Here is a 25,470-nt window from a genome sequence, read left to right on the forward strand (position 1 = left end):
AAACGTCACCCCCTCAGGCCCTCCCAGGCCACGCTGCCAAACAGCCCACTCTGCTTTTCCAGGGTGGCTCCGTGCTGCTTGATTTTCTCGACAAACCAACATCTGAATGCCCGTGTGCATTTATTTGTGTTTATTGTCCAGTTCCCCAGGGGGTCGTCTCCACTAGGGCGGTCCTTGTTTGGCCTGTGCACTGCTGTGCCCCAGGGTCCAGGCCAGAGCCTGGTACACACTAGTTGCCAAAGAACATTTGCTGAAGGAATTCACTAACAGGGATCAGCCTTCGTTACTCTGTCATCGTGATCTCTTGCAAAAGGATCATTCCTTAAGCAAATCACGAGTCCCCTCCAAGTGATTGGAGCAGGTGTCACCATTCATTAACTGTCTCAGGTGGCAAGGCCTCCGTCCTGAGCCCGGGGTTGCTGGGGAAGCTGGGAACGGGCTAGGGTGGCTAGGGTGGCGCCTCACCCTCCAGACTCCTTCCCCCGCCTTCCCCAGTCAACCAGGAAACACGAGGCTGCCGAGGTTAAGTAGACTCTTGCTGCTTTGTTATAAATATATTATGTACATCCAAAACATGACATTAAAATATTACTCCGTGTTACAGAAAAGATATTAAGGCTTTCTATTATTTACATTAAACAAGCAAGCACCTTTAAAAAAAAAAAACAAACCAAAACGAGAAAAGCCCCACTCTTCCTTCCCTGACAGACCCCGGCTGCGCGAGCACTGTGTCCCCTTACAAGTGACTGAGACCCACTGCCGGCCGCGCCCTGTGAAGTCATCCTTCATTCGCTTAGAAACATCCGCTCTGGCTGGAACCACGTGGGCTGATGGGGGAGGGGAGGGGAGGGTCCAGACGTGGGGAGGGGATTCTGGCCTCTGCTGGCCGCCTGCCTGCAGACCCTTGCTGCACTTTGCCATCTGTGAATGGACAGGCCGGGTCAGGGCTGTCCACCAAGGCCTTTGGGGTCAGTGTGCAGAGCTATGGCGGGGCAGTGCTCCAGGGACACTTGGGTGTGCCTGGGGGCTCCCAGACCACTGCGGGCAGACAGAGAGGGACACTTAAGACAACTCAGTCACCCCAACGCCAGCCGTGCTGAAGGGCCACCCAGGGGGACTGGCTGCCCAGTGGGGCTGGGGGAGGCTGCAGTGTAGGGAGTGGGGGCGAGCGTCCCCTCCACCCAAGGGGCTCCTTTTTCTGCAGAGTCAGGCTTGGCAGACAGAGCAGCTCAGGTAGCTAGGGAGGGGGCGAGGAAAGAAAACGGAAGAAAAAAAAAAGGAAATTAAAAATCAGTGGCTCAAGTATTCTGTGTCACAAAGGGTGGGCCGGGGGTGCCCGGGCCCAGCCCAGGAGGCATCCTCTCCACCTGGAGGGGCCAGCGCGAGGAAGGCTGGAGTTTGGCAGATGGCTTCGGTTTGGGGAGGCCGGGGAAGGTTGGCAACAAGGCAGCAGGCTGGAGGAGTTATTTGATCTTCTGGGCCCATTTCATGTCATCTGCCCGAGGCTTCTCACCCGTCAGGCCCTGGATGAGGTCCTCCAGGCGGCGCCAGAAGCCCACCTTCTCCAGAGGGTAGTTGAGCCAGCCTGCAGTGGAAACAGGGCGCCGGGGGTGAATGGGAGAGCAGTGCTTGAGGGGACACAGGGAGAGAGCCGATCCTGCCCGGGGCAGAAACTACAGGGGGCGGGTGAGCAGAGGGGAGGGGGCAAGGAGTGATCGAAGAATCTGGGAGGGGGGCCACCCACCAGTGGGCTCGGGTTGCTCAGACAAGCCTTCATACCCTCTCTCGTTCACTTTCTTACTGAGCACTCACTGTGTGCTAGGTATGGTGGCTGTTTCCTATCACTTGGTTCAAATGCCACCTCTCCCAGGAAGCCTTCCCTGACCATCACTTAAACTATACTCCACTCCATGCCTGTCACAGCCCCATCTTTTATTTCTTTATAGCCATTATGATAATGTAACTATTGTCATTAAGTCAGCACTTTCCTGTTTTTTGTTTTTTTCCCCCAACCCCCAACTAGAATGTCAGCTCTGAACAGCAGAACCTCATGTTCTTTCACTGTTGATGCCCAAGTGCCTCGAATGGTGCCTAGCACATAGTAGGTGCTCAACATACACTGCTCACAATCTTATTTCACATCTGTAGTAGTCTCCCATCCAAACCAGGCAGACACTGGCACCAGCCCCCTCTTCCACAGGAGAAGACTGAGACCCAGAGGGGAGTTTCCCAGGTGGTGGGTGGCCAATCCGAGACGGGCCCCAGGCGTGGCCGAGCAGTTAGCTGAATGCCTGCCCAGCCTAAATTCTAGCCCCCGCACCCGCTCTCAAAGACCATGACTTTAGGATATGCAAAAAATATGCAAAAAAATATTTTTTTGTGGCTCTCAGTTCTGCCTGCAGAAAAACAAAACAGTCCCCCCTAAACAAAAACCCAGTAGCTTATGGAGTACCTACTACGTGCTAAGCACTTTGCACCTGCCCTGTGCCATCCGCAGCCTAGCCCTGCAAACAAAGGTGGATGTGCAGGAAGTGGCTGCAGCCCCATTTTGTGGACGAGAAACACGCTGCCCGGGGAGGCCGGAGTCTTCCACAGGCACACGTGGAGGAAGGAGGCAGGTGAACCTGAGTTGGCCTGACTTGACAGCAGTTTATGTACTTAACCTTGAAAGACACCCAGCTGGTCCTGGCAAACCTGCGCACCTGACTTCTCCGGCACTGGCCCAGTACCAATGGCACGTGTGCGTGCCTCCTTGCTGTTCCTCAGTCAGACTCTGGGCATCTCTCTGCCTCAGGACGTCTGTAATTGGTGTCTCCCTGCTTGGCCTGGTCCTTCCCCACGTGTCTGCAAGGTCCCTCCTACACGTACTCCAGCTTCTGACCCCCATCTAGGGACAGCCACTCTCTGCCCTCCACCCTGCTTCATTCTCCCCCCTCAGGGTTTCTCAGACCCGGACTTTGTTACCTTTCTCATCGCTCTGCCCTCGAGCCCTCCCCTCCAGCCACACCGGCCTCCTCGCTGCCCTGCAAACAAATGCGCGTGCCCCCGCCTCAGGGCCTCCGCACCCACCAGCTGCTCCCGCTGCCCACAGTGCTTTCAGATCTGGGACTTTCTCCCTCAGCTCAGATGCCACCTGCTCAGTGAGACCTTCCCTGGACCACCCTGTTCAACAGGCGAAGCTCCCCGTTTCCTTCTCCCACCCCCTGCTTTACTTTCCTCCACAGCAGTTAGCGCCGTCAGATGCAGTACTTATTGTCTGGAATACCCCGTTAGAATGTAAATGCCAGGAAGGCAGGACTTTTACTGTTTTGTTCAGTGCTGTGTCCTACGTCCAGAGCAGTGCCCGGCACATAGTAGGTGCTTAATAAATATTCCCTAGGTAGATGAGTGCTTGGAATTATAACTCCATGAGGGTGGGGGGGTGGTTTCTGTCTTGTTTACAGCTGTGTCCTTAGCACCTAGAAGAGCGCCCGGCACATAGCAGGTCCTCAATTAATGTGTTCTGAGAGAACGTTCCCCCAGAGTAAGGGCTATCTATATGACCTCCCACTGTGACCTGTGCCCTTCTGACCCGGAGGATGGAGTGACCCTGAGGGGTGGGGGTGGCCTACTCCAGGCCGCCCTACAGCCGCACCTGTGGTGATGCAGAAGTAGGTCTCGTGGGGAGAGACGTGGTGGATGCGGTGGTGCTTACGTGGCAGGATGACATGCCAGTCCTGCAGGAGGGTGACCCAGCGTGGCAGCCCGAAGTACGTGTGCGACCACTTGTGGATCTGGTTAGTGAAGGTGCAGAAGATGATCAGGCAGAAGATGAAGCACTCCCAGGGGTACAGCTGCTCCAGGGCTTCTGCAGGGCAGGGAGAGGGTGGGTGCCCACAGGACCCACACAATTGTCACACGAGGTGGGGACTGACCCCCAGCCTGGCCTTTACCACCTGCCCGGGGCAGCTCCCATCCCAGGCTAACACCCGGGTGCCAGCCTCCCACGTGGCCTCGGGCAAGCTCAGACTCCCCTCTGCTCATGGGCAGACACTCCTGCTCAGTAAGCCCAAGTACTAGTTAAGGACGTGGGCTCTGGAGTCGCAGCGCTGGGTTCAGATCCCTGCTGTGACGTTTCCTGGCTGTAGGAGTCTGGGTCAGCAACTGCCTCTTGACGCCCTAGCTCCCTCGTCAATGAAGTGGGCGTAAGTCTTCGTCTAGGTCCCTAGAAGCACCCTGAGACAAGGACTCGGGTGCATGTGATTTATCGGGGGAGTGAGGGGAATCCTCTTCTGGGAGATCTGTGAGAGTGAGGGAGGCAGGACAGGGGCAGCACTAAGCAAAGATGGGGTAGGGGGGAGTCTTGCCTTCGCCCGCTGCTGGCGGGAGGCGGGCATGGATCTCCAGAGCGTTAATGGCTCCACGGAGCCGGTCCCACTCAGACAGGAGGGGGCTGGTCTTTTGTAGGTGTTTCCTGTGACTGGCTTCGGGCTTATCTCCAGGGGAGAGATGGGACCTGCCCTAGCAGTTCTCAGAAGCGGCAGCCGGGGGCCACCACTCCCAGTGGCCAGGGGAGGGCTCCCTTCTTGGGAAGAGGATGTGGGTGGGGCACCATGGCTCCCACTACAGCACAGGCACCCCTCACATCCACCCACGGGAGGCTGCTCTGAGCATCAACGAGGTGTCGAGTCGTCAGAACAGGACCGGAAAGGGGAAGGGCTCATTCCCCCACCTGACAGACAAGGCGCAGTGAGGCGAAGGGACTTGCTTTGGGACACGATCCTGCTCTAAAATAGGTAGGACAGAGATCTGAACCCGGGGCTGTCTGAGTTTGCAGCTGATAGGCAGTGCATGAAGCCAGTGCAGCGAAACCAGGAGCTCGCAGGGCCGGGCAGGTGATATACAAATGAGCGAGGGGGGCTGCGTGCGGGACAGCCGGGAGTGCGGGACCGCGGTGAACCGGGGAGCGTGGACTCTCCCTGTCTGAGGCGGCAGCCGCAGCTCCGCTCCAGCCCAGCGGAGAAGCCCAGTGTGAGCAAGCACCTGGGGCGACCAGGTTGAATTGTGTGAGAGAAGCTGGGAACACAGAGCTGTATGTCAAATACCCCAATTCTACACGAAGGTTGCCAAAAACATTTTCATGACCTTGTGAGGGGCGAAGCACACGCAGGAGCCCCAGGGGGCTCACGGGGGCCCGGCCCCAGCGGGCACGCTCACCGGGGCTCTGGGTGCGGAACGTGTAGGCCATGTGCAGCAGTGGCAGCAGTGTCACCAGGCAGTTGTCCCCATTGGTCTCGATGAAGTCGTGACGCGTGATGGCCGTCGGGTCGATGTGGTGCTCCCGGAACGGTCGGATGAAAGCCTGCATAGGACGGGGGGTGGGGTGAGAGGGCACATGGCCGGCACATGGGACCACTCGGCCCACGGTGGCCGGCCCCTCCCCACAGCAGCCTGCACACACTTCATCCCAGCTCACCTCCTGGACTTTGAGATGCGGGGACATTCCATCACGCCACGGGTACAGACCCCACCCAGCCTTCGGGTCTAGGTCTAGCAGCTCCAGCGGAAGACAGGCCAAAAGGACCCGGCGGGGACCTCGGGCTGGCCCTGACCCCCTCTGGGCCTCAGTCTCCCCACCTGGGCTGTGAGGAGTCCTGGAGACGATCTCTGCCCTTCTTTCCCACCCGGAGACAGCTGAGGAGGCCCTCACAGTGACCGGCAGGGCCCTTGGCTTCTTCCCAGCATCTAAGTCCTTCCTTCTGGTAATCCCCTCCTCCTCCTCCTCCTCCTCTTTTCTTAGTAGAATTATTCTGATGGGGCTACCCCCACCATTCCCTGGTTAAGAGTGAGCATGTGACCCCAGCTTGGCCAATCAGAGCATTCCTTCCCTCTGGCCAGTGACTGGCTGAGGGATGGCCATGTGACCCATGCTGGGCCAATGGGAGTGAGCCTTAGGATTTTGGCTGTAACTCTGGGAACGGAAGTGCTCCTCCCCCTGGGGGTGGCTGCCGAGCTGGGAGGATGAAATTCTTGGAAGCTGGAAGCTAGCAGACAGCCTTACCAGGGGGAAAACCTAAGTGAGAGTGAAGCCAACAGAGGGGAAGGCAGAGACAGACACTGAGAGAGACTGAGAAGAATATGGATAGTCTGTCTGTCCTGCAGGACCCAGCCATGCCTTAACTTCCAGGCTCTGCTCCTGAAATTCGCAGTACATGAATCAGTCCCTTAGCTTGTCATCAGCCAGTTTGTACTGGACTTTCTATAACTTACAACCATAAAGGTCTGACTGGTACAACATCAAGTTCGACAAAAACAAACAAGTGAGCCACAGCAGGGCAGGCAAAGGAGAACAAGAAGTGGCCCTAAAGTCAAAGGGTTCTGGTGAGGCGGGCACACATCAAAGATCTCCAGAAAATCCCAGGGGAGTCCCGTTCTAGTCCTGGAGGAGGGGCATACAGGGCAGGCGGGGAGGGTGGTTTCCACCTTCCAGACGGGGAAACAGAGGCTCAGACAGCAGAGAGCCCGACCCCCTGCCAGAGGACACAGACTGGGCTGGGTCCAGATACGCACACACCTTCCCCACGATGGGCAGCTCCACGGAACCCCACGTGTCGGCTCCCCAGTGCACCAGGCCAGACAGGAAGTCAGCGATGAGAGCCCCTGCAACTGTGCACAGGAACAGGGTGAGTGGTGGGCGGGGACACACGAGGGGCATCTCCCTACCCGCCCGCCCGCCCCAAGCCAGGGAGTCGCACATTCACTCACTCGGTGGCTTGCTTGCTCATTCACTCATCTGTCAGGGGAAAGGCTGCCCCTCCTCTACTTGGGACACTTTCTTTTCTGTGAATGGAACCTCGGGCATAACACTGCTGGCCTCAGTCTGGATCTGTCCCTTCACTTGTTCTGCCCCAGGGGAGACGCAGGGACTGGGGAGAGTACACTGGGCATGCTCAGATCAGCTCCACAGCTGCCTGTTCGGGACTGACTGTCCCCAGCTCTGGCCCCCAGAAGTCCTTTGTAGAGAAGCCCACTCTGCTGTAGCGTTGCCAGTGACTAGGCGGCATTGCCCTTCTGGGGTCTGGTGTCGAGAAAGTTCCTTAGCTGCAGACACACACCACGCTCCCCAGTCCTACCTAGCTCTGATCAACAAGAAATGTGATTATTTGGCACCTAGCAGCCTTTTCCTTGTCTTTGTTCCCAACTGGTTCAGAACTGGAGTGGGGTCCCTTTAGAGACCCCAACACCACTCGCTTGAGGGTTCAGTATGACACAGAGGTTAAGAGCTGTTAGATCTGGACTTAAATTCCAGCCGTCATTGACTAGCTGTGTGATGCTGGGCATGTTACTCAACCTCTCTGTGCCCAAGATTCCTCCAGATAGATGGGAATGATGATAGTTAAAAAATATAGCAGCTACCATTTATTGAGCATGTTCAGTGTCAGACGCAGGTGCTTTACATGCTTGAGTTCAATAAATTCTCATAACCTGTTTGAAGTTGGTCCCTTTTTATTCTCACTTTACAGAGAAGGACACAGGTTTGCAGAAGAGCAGTAACTAGACCAAGGTGGCACAGGTGGCAAGCAGACCTGCCTCGGGGTCCAAGTGTAGCACAGCAGGAGGGGCACCATCACCTCATACACACGGGGAAACTGAGGCAGAGAGGCGACCACCTTCCAAAGTAATACCCCTTGGGCCACCGCCCACCACGCTGGCCTCTCGCCGCATCTCAGCCTACTGAAGGGTGCGTTCCCTTGCGCGTCTCTGGGCCTTCGCATTTGCTTTTCCCTCTGCCTGGAACATTCTTGCCCCAGAGGTGACACAGCTCACTCCTTCGCTTCCTTCAGGTCTTTACTCAAAGTCCTCCAGGCACACCTGCTCTAAAACTGGACCACTGTCACCTTCCGGCATCCCCATCTCCTGTCTCCCGTCACCTTGGACTTCAGGGGCTCGGTAAATACCCAGCGAACGATCGATGTAAACACAAAGCACAGTGCTCGGTGCACAGTGAGTCCTTAGTACTCACTGTAACTGTAACCCCGTCATTCAGTCTGCAAACGGCCTGGCCGTCTGCGGCTCGGAGCCTGCACCGTGCACCATGGCTCTGGAGCCAGAGGCGCACCAGACATGAGCTCCCTGTCCCTGGGCAGAGAGACACGAGGCGGGAAAAGCTGTGAAACGTGTCAGGGAACAAATGCAGGTTTCAGTGACTGTAAGTGTAGCCCATTGGGCCATGCAACTTCAGGCAGGCTCCTTCCCAGACTCAGTTTCTCTGTGTGAACGTGTGGTTCCAGGCCCAGCTAGGCCACTGCTAGGTTCCCTGAGTTCTGCTAGGGCCCTCAGCCCCTCGGTGACGGAGGCACCAGGGCTGACCAGGGCCCTGGGGCACCTCGAAGGCTGCAGCAGAGCCCCCAGGGGCCTCCCTGGGGAATGGGGGTCACGAGCGAGGGGCCAGAGAGGGCGTGCAGGTCGCTGCAGACAGGCAGCTCTGAAGCTCGAGTCCAAGTGCAGGGGCAGCCACGAATGAGGACTTCCCGGAAGCCCTGGCGCCTCCGCCCCATGGGCGCCAAACATGGAACAGACGGTGGGGGCGGGGGAGATGCGGCTCTGCGCAGGCACCTGCAAGTTCTTGGGGCCAAGGACAGGTGGGCAGGTGAGGACAAGCACCACCTCCTGGAACGCGGAAGCCGAAGGACAAGCCGTAGGGCGACACTGCCCAAGTGGGGCCCTCTGGGCCTGTGTACCCAGGGCCCCACCCAGGGCCGGGCAGTCCTCCTCCCCAGCAATGTCGCTGGGCGGGTGGACTCAGGCTAAGAGGGTGCGGGAGGCCAGGCAGGCGGGAGCCAGGGCTGCTGCACTTGCTCTGCCCCCCCCCCCCCCGCCCTCCGCTGGCACCCCATCCCTCCCTGAGGCTCTCCGAGTGGCTGGCCCCTCCTCAGCCTTCTAGTTCGGGGCCAACATCACCCAACCCCCTGGGGAAAGCCAGCCTCCCCCCTCAGTCAGGTGCTCCTGGTCACATCTCTGTGCTGAATTTCTCTCACAGCACCTGTCACTGCCTGAGATGGTGCCATTTCTTATCCCCACTTCTTGGGTGAGGAAAGGGGCTCTGAGAAGTTGACAACCCCCCCCCCCCCACTGTTCCATGGTGTGGCAGTGGCAGCCGTGGGATGGGAGAAGGCGGGCCTGCCTGCCTCTAACACCAGCACCCTTCATGCCCCTAGACTGCACCTCAGTCGGTCCAGGGGCATTGGCAGAGCTCCCATGGCCCAGTGCAGGGGGCTCTGCACACCCCACCTTGTGTCTCCTGGGGGTCAGGGGACAAGAGGAGAGGTGGCCAAGATTTAGGGTGAATCCAGATCAAGGATCGGGGGGCCTCCTCTCTTGCTCCCCCGTGGCTCTGTGACCCTTTGGGCCTCAGCATCTTCCCTTGCAGAGCGGCCGGGGTGGAGCCTCCCCCGTCACCGAGGGGCCTCTGGGGCTCCATCCCAGCTGCTCTGGCAGTGCCACTACATGCTGCCCACACGCAAAGGCGGCCCCCCGGGGGTGACCTGGTGCCCCTTAATGTCCCTCTCTCTCACCCCCGTTCCACACAACCGCTGATCTGCCTCTTATCCTAGACTGGTTCTGCCTGTTCTAGGATGTCACGTAAATATGGAATGTGCTCTCCTGGGCCTAGCTTCTGTCATTGGCACAGTGCTTCTGGGGTCACCCGTGTAGCTGACATAGCAGCAGCTTCACCGTCGTTATGGCCGAGCTGCACCCCGAGGTCTGGAGGTGCCACAGCGTGTTCATCCGTTCCGCCGCCCGACACGTGGGTGGCGTTAGGGTGGGGCTGTGCTGACTCGCCTTCCTTCCGGGAAAGCGCTCGTGTACCCGCCCGTGTCCGGGCAGACGCCCTCGTCTCCTTTGGGTCAAGATGTCAGCTATCTATCTATTTAGTTTAGTTTTAAGATTTTATTCATTTATTTTTGGAGAGAGGGGATGGGAGAGAGAAAGAGAGGGAAAGACACACTGATGTGTGAGAGACACACGGACTGGCTGCCTCTCACACGCCCCCACTGGGGGCCTGGCCCGCAGCCCAGGCACCTGCCCCGACTGGGACTGGAACAGGTGATGTCTTGGTTCGCAGGCCGGCGCTCCGTCCGCTGAGCCTCACCAGCCAGGGCGAATTAGTTTTTCCCCTTGACATTTATTGGGCACTTCAGGTACCAGGCCCTGAGTCAGCACCTTAAATGCTTTATCTCTTTTAATCCCTGCACTGCAGGGAGGCCAGTCCTAAACCGGTTACACATCTTATCTCCCTAACCACCCTAAGCATTTAATCCTCACAGGAGACAGAAATAGCCACAGAAGTAATGCAGATGGTCCCCGACTTACAATGGTTCAACCTATGACTTTTCAACTTTATGATGGCACGAGAGCAATACACATAATAAATTACGCGTGGCATTTCACCGTGTATTATAAAATGAGCTTTGTGCGCTGGCATCGCCCAGCTATGGGCTAATGTAACTGTTCGGAGTTCGTTTCAGGATGGCCAGGCTGAGCTATGGGGCTCAGCAGGTTAGGCGTACTAAATGCATTTTTGGCTTCCAATACTTCACCAGGATGAAACCCCATCCTAAATCAAGGAGCATCTGTATTAGAAGAAACGATGTTTGTGGTATCGGTCAACACTGGAGCACTTCCTGCCAGTCCGATCCTATGCAGAAGGTGTTGAAAAGTGCACCGTCGGGGGCCACGGCTCCCCACACCTTACATGAGGGCTGCGCGCTCAGTGCCTTCCACAGAGCGTGCAGGACGGAAGGGGGAGGCGGGGAGCTTTGCCGCGGAGAAAGCTGGCGAACGCCGCCTGGGCTGGAGGGCCACACCGGCAGTACGCACCCTTGCTAGGATGTGATGAAAATGACCCCTTCCCCGCTGAGCTCTTCCTCTGCAGAACATGCACCCCAGTGTAAGGAGAGCCCTGCACCCCAGCACAGGGGCATGCGGCGAAATGCCCGCCCCCCTCAGAACTGTCAAGGTCACCGAAAACAAGGAAAACGTGAGAACCGGTCCCAGCCATGGGGAGCCTACAGGGACACGACAGCCAAACGGGATGGGGAGTCCCGAGTGGGATCCTGGAACGGGAAGAGCACACCAGGTAGAACCACGGCACACGCATCCAGACTGGAACACTGATCACAGCCGATGCACGATACGGACGCAGGACGTGGGATGCCTGTCACAGGTGAGACTGGGGGCAGGGGCGCCCGGGAGCCGTCTGTACTCTCTGCTCACTTTCTGTAAATCTCTTCCAAAAATAACATCTGCAAAACTGCACATCACTTCACTTCGTGTCTCCTGGGATGGGCCCTACCGCATCCCGACGGAGGAGGAAATGAGACGCAGGGGGTAAGGACTGGCCAGGGTCCTGCAGTGGCTGGAGGGTCAGGGCTCCGAGCACGCGTGGCCAGAGACCATCGTGAGGTGTTTGGGATGACGCCGAGCCTTCACGTTTGGGAAGTGCGGATTTTAACAGGACTCACTTCACCTGACTAAAAGCAAGTTAGTGATAAGGTGGGCTAGTGCGGGTGAAGTGCTGAGCACGGTCCCCGGGACACAGCGAGGGCTTCCCAAAGGTAGCTGTACCAAGCAGTGTCAATGCTACTCCTCTCAGAGCCTCTTGGTCTCGTCGCCTGTTAAAGGGCCAGCACCCGGCCTTTGCAGGCTGCCGAGCAGGGGGAGGCGTTCGCTTGGACAGAGGTCAGGCACTACTTTGGGGGAGAATGCGCTCTCCCCTCCTTCGGGGAGGAGACGGCTCTGGGGTCCCCCCCGCCCCCCCCGGGCCCCAGGCTGTTTTCTAGACTCCAGGCCTGCTGCCGGAGGCTGCTTTAATGGGGACAGCGGTGGCAGAGGCGGGCACACAGAAGCTTCTTTGTCCTAGCCGGTGGCGGCTGGCGGATGGCTCACCCTGGGGACTGCTTCCGCCGGACTGCGTCCCGGTCTGCAGGACACTGGGGCGGGGTAGGGAATGGGGGATGACTCACTCCAGGCTGCCCTGACTCACCGGGTGACCCGGAAACAATCCCTGGGCTGCTTGGGTGGGGCGGGGGGGCCCCCACTTCCTCACAGGTCACCCAGCGGGGACTTCTTCGTCCCTGCCCAACCCACGGCCTGGGGTGGAGACGTGAGACAGAGCGGACACTGCTGAGGGCTGGCCCATGGGGTCCTGGGCCAAACCCTGGCTTCCTGCTTAGATCACACGGAGACACCCCACCTGACTGGTCACCAAAACTCCTACTCTCCTGTTCAAGGGCCAACTCACAAGCCCCACACGACCTTTGGAATAAAAACCCTGGCCTCCTTCCTATTCCCAGAATCCCTGGGCACACACCAGCCTCAGGGCCTTTGCACGTGCTGCTCCTGCTGCCCGGACTACCCCTCCCAGAAGTGTCTGCCAGGCGCCCTCCCTGCCCTCTACACCAGCCACTTGTACAGAGAAACCTCCCCTGACCTCTCCCGTCCTCCCAGCCTACGCCCTTATCTTGATCACGTGGCACTGCGCCACCTGTCTGCATTTATTAACGGCGCGCCTTCACGCTTCTGCCTGCCCTGATTTCACAGGCCTTGCAGAGGCGCCAGGACCTCTGGGGAGATCACGCTGGCGGGGGGTGCAGCGCACAGGCTGGCACCGTGCCCTCGCCTCCCGCGTGCTACCACACAAATCAGCGCAGCTACTTAGCCTGATTAGGGACTGTGTCAACACTGCTATCAGGGGACTGTCTGCTCTTATCAGCCCGGAGGCAAAGGTACGAGATTGGGGAACTGGCATCAGAGGCGCTGGCCTGTCAGAGGTCCCCTGCGCCCAGGGCTGGAAGCTGCCTGGTCCCGGACAGGGAAGGGACGGCGGCCTGCCCGGGATGTTCGCTGTGCCGGCTCACACAGCACACGCCTAGGCCCAGGGGCTGCCGGTCCTTTGCCCCGGCTGGGCCCGCTGCCTACTGTCTCCTCCCAGCGATAACTTGGAGAGCCGGGCAGGTCTGAAAGAAAATTTGACCCCAGGCTCTGCTGCTGCTCGGGCGGAGGGAGAGGGTGGGGTGGGCCAAGGGGCAAGTCGCCTGGCCACTCAGAGGACAGTGGTCAGAACCTTCTCACTAGGTTGCCGCCAAGAGTTAAAAGTGCCCAGCCTGGGGCCTGGCACACAGTAGGTGCTCAGGGAATATCCACTGACCACCGAGGCAGAAGGCCCCGGCCCCGGTGAGTGGTATGCTGGCCGGTGACCCCTCCCGACCTCTCCTCGGTCACGGGTCCCCTCAGCACCACGCACACCTGGACTCTGCCCTCGCACTAGCCCCAGGAGGCAGGTACCGTGAGCCGTTCCACTTAAAAGATGTGGAAAATGAGGCTCAGAGATGCAGTGACACTTGCCCAGGGCCACACAGCCAAGACGAGGTGGGGCCGGGACTGAACCCGGGTCTGCAGGGGCCCAGGTGTGTGCTGTGTGAACCACCCCAGGCGGGGCCGTAGGCCCACACTGTCTGCATTACTGCCCTTGAATGAGAGGCTGGCAGTGCAGGCCCCTCTCACCCCTGGGCGGAGGGGGCGCGTCTGGCTCCTGCGGGGGGGGCCCGGGCTCCCCAGCACCGGATGGGCTCAGCCCCCTCCCCTCCAGCTGGCCCCCTAGCACATGCCCACCCCCACCCCAGACCCAGGCAGCTTACTTAGCTGGCCTGAGCACCACTGGCTTAAGCGGCCAGAATGATTTTAATGAGAGTGTGGGAGCTGAACGCTAGGAGTGGAGACAGTGAATGAAGAAGTGTATTGTGCTTCCGGCTTGAGATGGGACTCTGAGCCAGGCCCTTCTCCGAGCCTCAGTTTCCTCATCTGAAAAGTAACGAGGTAACTGTGGCACCTGCCTCCCAGGCTGTGGATCGGGGAGGACTGACCGGGGAAACCGCTCAGAAGGCACTGATGAGCTGCAGTGAGCTCCTTCATTCATTCACTCAATACATAGTTTTCGTGCACCTACTGTGTGTCAGGCCTTGTGCTTGGGGCTGGGGACGCAGCAGTGAACAGACAGAAATCTCTGCTCTTAGGAAGCTGACCTTTGATAGAGGAAACGTAATAAACAGATAAAGAAATATATTGCATAAAAATAGGGTAGGGGATAGCATATGACAGGGCTGCCATTTTTAGGGATAACTGGGGGGCGGGGCACCTCCCAGGGGAGGTGACCTCTGACCAGAGAACCGCACGAGGTCGTGAGCCACGCAGGTACCTACAGGAAGTGCCCCGGGCCCAGGGGAAAGGACGTGCAGAGGCTCTGGGTTAGGAGCAGGACCAGCACAGGCTCAGGGAGGAGGCCAGTGTGGCGGGGGCTGGGTGAGCCAGAGATGAGGCCCGAGGAGGAGCGGGGGCTGGGCTCTGCTGAGGAGCTGGGGTTTCCTTCTAAGTGTACAGGGTGGGGGCGGGGCCGGGGGGGAGTGGCCTGACCCGACTGAGGGTCTAACAGGATCCCTCTGGCTGTGTGTGGAGAATGCAGGCGAGGCTGGAAGTGGGGAGACCAGGGAGGAGGCTCCTCCCCGAGTCCAGCGGGGCGAGGACGGTGGCCGGCCAGGGTGGGGCGGTGGAGGGAAAGAGTAACGGTCAGGTTCTGGATGCAGCTTGAAGGTGGAGCCGAGGACATCGGCTGCTGAGGATGACCCCCAGGCTTTTGGCCCCAGGGACAGGAAGGACACGGATGCCACCGACTGAGATGAGAGGCTGGGTTCCCACAGCATGTACTGCACTAGTGCACACACACCCACACACGTGTACATGCATACAAGTCGCCAGCAGAGGGGCACAGACTCTAGGCGTGCCCCTGGCCCCCGTGGAAACAGAGGCAGGGGGCAGAGCCACGGGCACTCACCGACACCCAGCATCACGAGGGGCGTGTGCTCCCAGCGGGCCAGCAGCAGGAGGTGGACCAGGTTGTAGGCCACGAGGCTGAAGCACAGCACCACGCAGCACCACTCCTGGAAGCGCTTGCCTGTGGGGAGGGAGGGGAGAGGTGAGCGTGCAGGGCAGCTTCTAATTCTCAAACGCAGCCAAGAATCTGGAGGTGGGAGTGAAATCTTTTCTTTAAATATTGCCACGTATTTGTAATAGGCACACGAGCCTGGACAAGCTGAGACTCAGCGCAGCTTTGTTTGAGGTGTCAAACCACTGAAATAGCTTGTGTCCATGGCCTGGGGGATCAGCCAAATGAACGGGGTGCACGGGATCTCCCTAGCTAGCAAAAAGCCAGGGTGTGCGTGTATTAGAATATCCAGGACGTATTGGTAAGTGCAAACAGCAGCCGTTTATGCAAAAAACAAAGAAAAACCCACGTGGGTGACACAGAATGGGTGACAGGGCCCCTACAAAAACTGTTTTCCCAGGCAGCTGGTCCCAAGGGCATGAAAGACCCTTAATGACAATAATTTTCTTATCATTAGCATTTATATCTACTGAGCAGTTACTGTGTGCCAGGAACCAGCTGAGGGGATGCTATTTTGCAAATGAGAAATGTGAGGGTCAGAGCGGTCCCAAGGAAGCAACCCAAGGCCACCTGGCTAGTCAGCTACAGACCAGGACACTGTGGCCAGAAGGTCTTACCTGTCCTGCTGTCCTTGGTCCCTCCCTATCACCCTTATGGCCTTGGCCACATTCTGGGACAGAAGCATCTTAAACAAAAGCCAGGCAGGCCCCTGTGAGTGATTAACCATCAAAGGGGCCAGGGCATGTAAAGATGTTTCCTCTACCAAAAAAAAAAAAAAAAAGAATGGAAGAAAGATAGATTCCTCCTGCATCTGTTCTGTCCTCTCTTTAGTGCTTTGTATGTGCTGTTTCCTCCACCTCTCTGCACCAGGCTGACTGTGGTACTGCCCTTGCAAATCTCGACCTGGAACCTCTGCCTCCAGGAAGCCATCCACGATTCCTCCTCTGACCCCCGGGCTCCCCCAACGTGGGGTCCATTATGTGGGGCTGTCACTGTCTGTATAACATTCGTCTTCCCCTACTCAAATGTGAATTCAGGAGGCCTAGGACTGTGCCTGGTTTGCTCACCAGGTCCCTGGCACACAGTAGGTGCTCAATAAATGCTTGTGGAATAAAATTCCCTATGATGATCCTAAGAGATAAACTGCCAGGCTTTGTCTCTGGGCGCCACCCCCTCAAGCACTTGAGAAGGAAACACGTCATTGTTCCCGGTAGGGAAAGAGGCTCAGAGAGGGAGCAGGGGCCTCTCCCCGGTCACACAACAGCAAGCTGCACCCCGAGCCAGACTCAGAACAGCTGCCCTCTCCTGGCGCTGCCCTGAGAAAAGTCCGAGGAGACTCAGAGTGGGGAAGGGACGTGCCCAGGGTCACATTCCCTTGGCCCCTTCTCATACGGATGAGGACACTGAGGCCGCGAGGACACTGAGGCCGCAAGGACCCCGGCAGGGGTCACAGAGCCGCAGAAGAGGGCCTAGAACCCCTCGCTTCCTGCTTCTCGGTTGCTTCCTGTGGGCTGTGCACACCCTTGCAGCCCCCAGCTGAGGTCACTGCGATCTGGCTCCGCAGGGCCTTCCCTGCCTGGTTCCTCTTTGTGGCCCAGCCTGGGGCGCAGAAGCAGGAAGCCTGGGGAGGGGAGCCAGCGGGGGGTGGTAAGAGACAGGTGATTCCGCAATGCCAGGAACAAGGGATGACACCCACTGAGGCCTACCACAGCTGGGGTGCCGGGGTTATCCCACATCGGAGGTGCCACAGACCCACAACCTCTGGCATAGTTTGCTCTCCAGTTTAAAAAAAAAAATAGCTACACACACACAGTCACATACAATTCTGTTTCCTGCTTCCCTTGAGAACACAGGACTCTGGCCACTCTGGGGCCTGAGCAGCAGTAGCCACTCCCATTAGAAGGGTGCGAGCAAGGGCTCCCAGTTCTCCTCGGTCCCCTCCACTGCTGGGGGCCTCATTCTGGGTGGCCCCTTTGGTGGCAGTCCTGGCCAGGTCCCTGCAGTCATCTGAGCTTTTCAGACCAAGGCACAGTCTCTCCTTCAATTCTCAGTCCTTCCAGGTAGGAACTCTGTGACCCCATTTCCCAGATGAGGAACTGAGTAAAAATGAAGAGCTGTGTTTTTTTTTTTTTTTTAAATCCTGAACTCACAAATGGGAGACACGATAGCCTGAATGTTCGGGGCTGTCCTAATTCCAAAGATTGGTCAGCTCTCCCGGCATGCCATGGAGAATGGAGAAAGTCCCTGAAATCTGAGTATACGAGGTCTGCCCAGAAGGTGTCCAGCCATGTAATATGAAAAGTAGAGACACTGACCGAACAAGATACAAGAAACATTATATGTAGCACAATGACGCCTCAGTCCCCTTCAAAGCAGCCACCCAGGGACCTCACACAGTTCTCTCAATTGCCATCAGCTGCCCCATTGTATTTTCCTGAATCTCATCGAAGGTCTGCAATCTCTTCCCTTTCAAAGGTGATTTTAGTTTTGGGAAAAGCCAGAAGTTGCGGGGCGCCAAATCTGGGCTGTAGTGGGGCTGAGTCACCAGGGTGATTTGATGTTTCACCAAAAAACTGTGAGAGATGTGATGCATGACCAGATGTATTGTTGTGATGAAGCTGCCAATCACCAGTTGCCCATAGCTGCGGCCTCCGGAATCATCCAAATATTTTCCGCAGAGGAATGTTCAAGCTTAATGCAAAATTTGGTGCACATTCTTTGTTCTGCTCACTCAGTCACTTTGAAGGTGACGGCCACACAGTACACACGCCCACTCTACAGCACCTACCGCCCCCACTGACTAGTACAGTGAAGTCGTCATTGTTCATACATATGCATTCCAGTCCGCTCTCCTTGGTTCCCAGGTGACATCACTGTCACGCAAACCATTCTTGTTATATTAACGATGGCTGGACTCTCTCCGAGAAGACCTGGTATTCCCGTCTCAACTCTCTTTGGCCCTGGACTCTGGATTCTTCTGCAGACCAAAGGCCTCAACTTTGACCCATAAAATATATCTATAGTAATGCATGGCTTTCATTAAGTCCCTCCTACATGCCAGGAGTAACCTCGGTGGACCCTCACCATGCGCCGTGGACCTCTGCCCCTTCCTTCGGAGGAAGAGGCCAGGCCTGGAAAGATGAAGTGACCTGTCCAAGGTCAGCCGAAAGTCACCTAAACCACGTCAGGGGCGGTCAGCCCGGTGGGGCCTGCATGACCACGTGGTCTGAATGCTGTCACTTTACAGACTGGTAGACTGGGGCCCGGGGAGGCGAAGGGCTTTGCTGGGACACGAGAGCTCGGGCTGCCACTGGCAGAGAGCTGGGGCCTTGCTCTCCTGAGCCAGCCCAGGCCTGGCCAGGGCCCCCCGTCTGGGCTGCTTACAGCAGTGACTGCCGGGTGGCCCGGGGAGGGGGCCGGACCGTGTGTGGCGGTTGTGGAGGGCTGTGCGTGCAGGGGCGGCCAGGCCTCGGCCCTCTCTGCTTTCCTGGGGGCAGGCTGCCGCCAGGGGCTTGGCGCCAGGCCCAAATCTTCCAGTTCAGGCAGACGAGCTCTGAATACCCTGTACTTCTGACGGCCTCTGGCCACTCGGAGACCCGTGGCCTCAGGAAAGTGTGGACAGGCGGTAAGGAGCAGGTGAGGGACAGACAGAGACAGACAGACTGACATGAGAGAGAACAGGGAACAAGAGACAGAGGTGAGAAAGAGAAAAGCGGATGGAGGGAGAGGGTAGAGGCAGATGTAATAAAAGAGAAACAGCATGCATGGCCGGAGGGCAGGAGAGATAGAGAAATGGAAGAACAGACTGAGGGAGGCAGAGAGAAAGCTGGTCCCAGAGTGTGGCAGGGAGCAGGCCTGGCCAGGGAAGGGGCCCCAGCCTCTGACCTCTGGCTTCAGTCAGGCCCATTTCGGGGACTGAACCCAGGCTCAGCTCTGGGACTCCAGGCCAGGACTTGCGCTCCGTGCCCCTGACCCCCTCTACCTCTCTGCTAACCCGGTACTAAGAGCCCCCGTGTTCTCCAGGGCAGGGGGCACCTGTGGTTAGCCAGGGGGCAGGTGAACAGCTGACTCTAGAGACCCCTCAGGATCCACCGCTGGAGCCCAGGGCACCCGAAGAACTGGCATACCCATGGGCAGGCCTCAGCGGACACCTACCTCACCTGCAGGCTTGCCCAGGAGGCCAGGGGGGGCCTGCTGAGCCTTCCAGGCCCTTTGCAAATCCCGGCACCTGGCACAGGGCGGCTGCTGCTGTGAAACCCAAATCCAGAGCGGGGCAGACAATGGGACTCTCTGGCTCCTGGCACCAGCAGGTCCTTGCCCAGCCAGACCCTTGGGGCCCATGGGATTGGGCTGAGGCTCCCTCCACCCCAGGCCTCACCAATCAGGTGACTCCCAGCTCCCAGCAGATACGAGGCCCACTCTCCCTGCTCCGCTGACCTGGAACATCCGTCCCCTGCCTGCACACCCACCTTGGGCTGGCTCACTCCCCCAGTGAAGACTGAGCACACGGAACCTAGAGTGCCCACCACCGGAGTTCTGGCTCTGGCACCGCTCACTGGTTGTGTGATCGCGGGCAGGTCACTGCTCTTGGCTAAGCCTCAGGAAATGGCGTCAAGGTGGGCGGGGTACTTGCGAAGCGCTGGCTCTTGAGGAAAAGCAAGTGGATGCAATACCTGGCCTAGCCAACTTCCCCTCTGGGGAGGACAGGTCCAAGTGCAAACCAGGTGGTACAAGTGTAGGAAGAAGACGTTCTTCTCCATGAGGAGGCTACAGAGGGTGAGGGTGGGGGTGGGGGGTGGCGGGAGGTCTCAGCTTCCTTTCCTATAAATGGAGTCAATGCCAAGGTGCTCTTCAGACAACCTTGTAGTGAGGATGATGTAAGAGCATGTGAAGAAAATGCCCAGCGTGTGACAGGGCTCAATAAATTTTCTTTGCCTTGTTATTGATGCCAATTGTCACAGTGCCAACCCGCCACTGACCCCAGGAATTTCAAAAATCTAGTCCTCCCCAGACTGGTATGGTTCAGTGGGTTGGGCATTGTCCCACGGAAGAAAAGGTCACTGGTTCGATTCCCAGTCAGGGCACATGCCAGGGTTGCAGGTCCCTGGTTAAGGGCACACGAGAGGCAACCGATCAATGTTTCCCTTGCACGCCGGTATTTCTCGTCTTCTCTTTCTCCCTCCCTTCCCCTCTCTCTAAAATAAATAAACAAAATCTTAAAAGAAAAAGAATCTACTCCTGCAACCCAGGACCCGTTCCTGTTCTCCCTTCGCTCACTCGGCTCCAGCCCGCAAGCTTCCTCGCTGTTCTGCGGACACTCCAGGTTCGCTCCTGCCTCAGGGCCCTTGCACTTGCTGTGTCCCTGGTCTGGACTAGTCCTTCCTCCAGTATCTTCGTGCCTCCCTCTCTTCAGGTCTCTGTTAGAATGTCACCTGCTCAGAGAGGCCTTAACTGTCTCCTCTAAAATGCCACCACCCCCCATATTTCATTTCCCCCTTCTCTGTCTATATATTTGTCCTACTGGGCAAGAGAGGTATTTCACCTCTGTGTCGGGCTTACTGAAATGCCAGCCCCATTCTTTCTCGTCTTGTTCACCACTTTGACACCAGGGTCTAGGACAGGGATTAGGACAAAGTTGCTTAATATATAGTGAGCCTCGTTGCTCATTTTATAGGTCAGGCCCAGAGAGGTCAAGGTATTTCCTCAAGGCCACATAGGAAAGGGACAGAGGGAAGAAGCCTATGACATTTGCAAGAGCTAGTGTGGCCACTTTCCCTCCCTCCATTCCGCACACCTCTGCTCCATGTCGGGAGGTGTTACACCCTGACTACAGGCTTGGGTGACCAGGAGGCCGCCTGCAGCCTCAGATCCCAGCATGGCTATTCTTCGGAGTGGGGGGCCCTTGGGGAGACCAGAACTAGACAAAGACAGCATTGTGGTGCAATGGGGAGATGGGGTCCCTATGGGAGGCTCGAAATGCTCAGGCATGATTTGGCGGAAAGCGGGCAGGGTTTACTCGAATGGACAGGGCTGGGCACCAAAGGAGGAGGCCTTTGAATCCTTACCCTCCATTCTCAGGCGCTGAGCCTGAGGACCAGAGAAGTGAGGCAGTTTACTCCGAGATTCCCAGGAAAGGTGAGACTATTGGGTTAGCAACAGGGAGCGCCTACTGTATGCCAGGCAGAGTCAAAGTGGATGATCTCATTTCCTATTCCTAATGACACTAACGAACAAATAAGGTGTACCTTGTACCCATTTTAGAGGCTTAAGAGAGGGAAAATGGCACCCTGGCTGGTGTGGCTCAGTGGATTGAGCACCAGCCTGAAAACTGAAAGGTTGCTGGTTTAATTCTCAGTCGGGGCACGTGGCAGGATTGTGGGCTAGGTCCCCAACTGGGGGCATGAAAGAGGCAACCAATCAATGTTTCCCCTCTCTCTAAAAAATAAATAAAATCTAAAACAATTAATAAAAGAGAGAGAGAGAGAGAGGAGAATGGCTTGGTTCAGGCCGCACACCTGGGTAGCAGAGTCAGGAGGCCGAGCTCAGGCTGCCCTAGGGAGTGCAGGGGGTAGTCCATAGGCTGGGTGTTTGGGGAAAAGCAAAAGGCTGAAGAAACCATGACAGCATGGGCCAGGTGCCTACGTCAAGTCAGAAAAAAAATCACACGCAGAGCATGGTACTGCAGGTGCAGAAAGGTTTCTGGTGATCCGCCATGAGAATGCAAATGGCCCCCATTTTGGCAGAGATGGTGTGTAGCCCAGTCAGGCCAGTCAAGCCAGAGGTGGTAGTGGGCCCGTGCCCACCCCAGGCTAGGGCTGTGCAGAGTGGCAAACGTTAAGATATCGGGATGTCTGACAAACAAAGCTTGGGGTGATAACCATGTTCAGCAGAGGAGCCTCTGACAACTTCCAGTCACCTGACTCTGGAGTCCTCAAAGGCACTTCCTTAAGGCCTGGGGCCACTTGGCCTTCTTGGGGCCAGGCAACTGGATTCCTGGGGCTCAGGAGGAAGTCTGAGCAGGTGCTGGGGGTTGGTATTTGCTGGAGCGTAAATGGTAGGCACAGTGGTAAGAAGCCAGGGGCCTTGGCCTGAGGGCAGAATGGGAGCAAGGGTCTCCAAGTTGTGGTCTGGTCTGGGGAATATTGGGGATCCATATCTAAGTCCCAAAGGAGGGGCTATTATATCCACACGGGTAAGGGGCAAGGGATAGAGTTATGGCTGGTGTTGGGAGGAATTTAAACTGGAGAACTTGCAATGCCCTCCCCACCGGGAATTCCGGAACACTAGGTGAGGGGCTGAGGGGTCCTCACTGCAGGGAATTGTTGGGCGGGGGGTGAGGAGAGTGATGGAGGGGAGGGATGGAATAGTAGTCTGTAGTTTCAGCCACTGAAACTGTAACTAGGATGGGGGTTTGGGGGAAGGGCATCTGGGACTCTGGGTAGCTGGAGGCCTCTGAATTTGGGTGCTAGATTTAGGGGTTGAGGTCACTGTTTCTAGCCCAGGGCCCTAGGGCGTGTATTCCGAAACTGGGCAACCTGGGATGGGGTGTGCCTTTTAGGGGGCCTGGGCGGTGCCTGTAGCTGAGGAACTCCCTCCAGCTCTGGGGTTGGGGGAGGCCCTAAGTCCAACGGCGCTCTTTGCAACCGCGGGTGCCCCGGGGCTAGGATCCAAATCTGGGAGTGCTGCACGAGCTCTTTTGTCGTCCCCGGAACTGCTACTGCAGTTCCTTGATATGGGGAGGCTTGGCATCCAGAAATCCTAGGGGCTGGGTATCTGGCTTGGGCTTGGAGTGGCGCTGGGATGGGGTCCCCAGGCTTGGGGGCACTATTTGCAAACAGAAGCCGAGGCTGGAGTTCTACATCGGGACCTGAGTCTGGGGTTCCGATCTGGGAACCCGGGGTCGCCGTCCGCTGCCCGGGCTGGTGACTGCAGGCCCGGGTGAAGGTGGGGGTGGCGAAGGTCCTACCTGGCGAGTAGAGCGCGGCCAGCTCGCGGGCCCCGGCGTGCTGCGCGCCCCAGCGCCGGCAATACGTTGCTTCGTCCTCGTCCAGCTCCGGCTGCTGGCCCGGCCAGTCCTCGGTGCCCGCCATGGCCACTGGCCCGGCCCGGCGGGTGCGCTCTGCTGGCAGCGGCGGCAGCGGCTGCAGGGCCGCGGGACCGCGGCGCGATCACGCCGCCCAATGACCGCCCTGCGCCGGGGGTGGCGGCGGCGCCGCCGGGAACCTCGCCCGGTCGCGCGTCACAGCCAATCAGAGCCCGCGCCGGGGCAGCGCCGACCAGTCAGCGGCCGTGGAGCCGCAGCCAACCCGGGCGCGCCGGGGGTAGGGCCGCAGCTGGGCGCAGCTGGGCGCGGAAGCGAGGGGCGTTGGCGCGTCTCCGCCCGCCTCGCTCCGCCCCCGCCTGTGCACGGTGCCCGCCTCACGGAAAGACGGGCCGCGGCGCCTCCCACGTCAGTCTCGTTTTACCGTCCTGTGCAATGGGCCGAGGTCTTCTGCAGCCGAGCCAGAAACGGGCATTTCTTCAGCAAGCACCGTCAAGCGCCTACTGTGTGCAAGGAACGCGTGGGCGCTGGGCCAGGGAGCCCTCGCTTGGTGGGCACTTGGACACCAGGGCTCCCTCGTTGGGACCTGTTTCCGCTGGGCCAGCTTACACAGCCCTCCCGCGTGCAGGGGTGCCGAGGACCGTGCGTACACCTGCCGTGTGCCAACTGGTGCCGTGCCCCGGGGAGGAGAAACGCCTGACCCCCGGGAGCTCCGGTTCTCCCGAGGGGGAGGACACTAAACTGATGACAGTGACCCTAGGAGTCACTGTAAGATTTGGTGAGCACCGAGTATCTGTCAGGCGCCCGCCCAGGAGCTAGCCGGCTGCATTTCATTTACTCGTACCAACCAGCGATGCTGTCTCTCCAGAGGCCCTTTCTGACCACGTCGCTCAAAGCTGCCCCCTCCTCCGGTCACTGTGACATCACCCTGCTTTGCCTTCACAATGCCGGCCCTGGGCGATGATGAACTTGCAGTTCATCTCCCCCACCAGAAATCCAGCCCCTGAGGGCCAGGACTTGCTTTGTTCCCGAGTGAACGAACCCCACAGTCTTGATGAGAGGAGGGCGCACGGTAGGTCCAGGAAACGGCTGCTGAGAGAATTAAGGCTCAGTCACGCACTTGTACTCCCTTGGCAGGTAAATGACAGGGGCAGGGTCTGGCTGCCTTCAAAGTACACAGTTGTTCTCAGAAGTCCACACAGTGTCACCAAGTGGGAGGCACCCTTAGAGGACAAGGAAGGACCTGAGACGTGCCTGAGGGGAGCAGGGGAGGGAGGTGAGACCTGCTCCCCGCCCCCCCCACCCCCCGGTGTCTTTTGGAGTCTCCATTCTGCCCTGGTTCCCTGAAGGTCTAAGCCCTGGATTCCTCAGCTCCTAGTCACCCCAGTCACCTCAGGTCTGTTTCCTCTGGGTCCCCGCTGTGGGCAGCCCATGTCCCCAGCCAGGCCCGTGCTCCCTCCCTGCCTCCTTCTCCACCTGACTTTAAGGAAGAAACATTCATTTCGATGGCAGGGACAGGTTGCAGCCCAAGTCCCGGTGAATTCTGGAGAAACTGGCTCTCCTTGCTGCCGTTTATTGATACATTTGGATTTTGAACCCGGGAGCTTAAGGGCTGCTAGTCTTGGTGGGGGCTGGGTCTCAGGTTTCAGAGAAACACCCCCCACAGTTCTCTGCATGCACCCCGGACCTCCAGGCAGCCTGGGGTGGCTGGTTACCGCTGGCGCTGGCGTCTGGAGCCCTCCCAAGGGCCGGCACCAAATGGACCGCCTGAGGTCATTTATTAATTCGTTCACTCAACACATGTTTATTAAGCACCAACCTGGCCCACGCACTGTTCTTGGGAAATAGCAGGGGACAGGACCGAGTTTCCTGGGAGGCGGGGGCCAAGGAAGAAGGCCTTATCGAGAGAGTGACATTTGGGCCAAGACCTAAAGGAGCTGAGGGAGCCAGTTGTGCAAATAATTGGGAACAAATTATTCCAGGCAAAGGCAGCAGCAAGAACAATGCTCCTGAGGCAGGAATATGCTGGAACGGCAAAGAGGCCAGTGAGACAGGATTTAAGTAAGGGGGTGGGTGGGAGGGGTAAGGTCCTCTGGGGGGGGGGGAGGGCAGATGGGGCAGGGCCTTGAAAGGGCCTAGAGAGTCTTCAGTTTTTGTTGTTTGTTTTTTAAATTTTTTAAAGATTTTATTTATTTATTTATTTTTTGAGAGAGGGAAGGGGGGGAGAGAGAGAAAGAAACATCAATGTGTGGTTGCTGGGGGTTCTGGCCTGCAACCCAGAAATGTACCCTGGCTGGGAATCGAACCTGGGACACTTTGGTTCCCAGCCCGTGCTCAATCCACTGAGCTACGCCAGCCAGGGGAGAGAGTCTTCAGTTTTTACTTAAAGTGAGCCGCGCAGTTTCTTTCCTCTGGGGTATTGAGTCCAGGAAGTACATGATGATTTATA

At 57.9% G+C, this 25,470-nt stretch overlaps 1 protein-coding gene across 2 annotated transcripts; it reads right to left on the reverse strand.

Moving 5' to 3' along the window:
• Positions 1 to 129: 129 nt before the first annotated feature.
• LOC114506316 (plasmanylethanolamine desaturase) lies at positions 130 to 23,172 on the reverse strand. 2 transcript variants are annotated; one of them, XM_036009962.1, is made up of 6 exons: positions 22,947 to 23,172; positions 14,870 to 14,989; positions 6,554 to 6,645; positions 5,197 to 5,341; positions 3,695 to 3,847; positions 130 to 1,585 (listed from the first exon to the last, which is right to left on the reverse strand). In XM_036009962.1, the coding sequence occupies exons 1-6, from the start codon at positions 23,068 to 23,070 to the stop codon at positions 1,464 to 1,466; spliced, it is 756 nt and encodes a 251-aa protein (XP_035865855.1). In that variant the 5' UTR covers positions 23,071 to 23,172; the 3' UTR covers positions 130 to 1,463. The 2 variants fall into 2 exon arrangements, with proteins under 2 accessions (XP_035865855.1, XP_028379754.1); XM_028523953.2 differs by having other exon boundaries at positions 3,635 to 3,847; positions 22,947 to 23,171.
• Between the last annotated feature and the right edge of the window lie 2,298 nt (positions 23,173 to 25,470).

This window comes from Phyllostomus discolor, chromosome 9, assembly GCF_004126475.2.
Source record: "Phyllostomus discolor isolate MPI-MPIP mPhyDis1 chromosome 9, mPhyDis1.pri.v3, whole genome shotgun sequence".
In the NCBI taxonomy this organism is placed as follows: Eukaryota; Metazoa; Chordata; class Mammalia; order Chiroptera; family Phyllostomidae; genus Phyllostomus; species Phyllostomus discolor.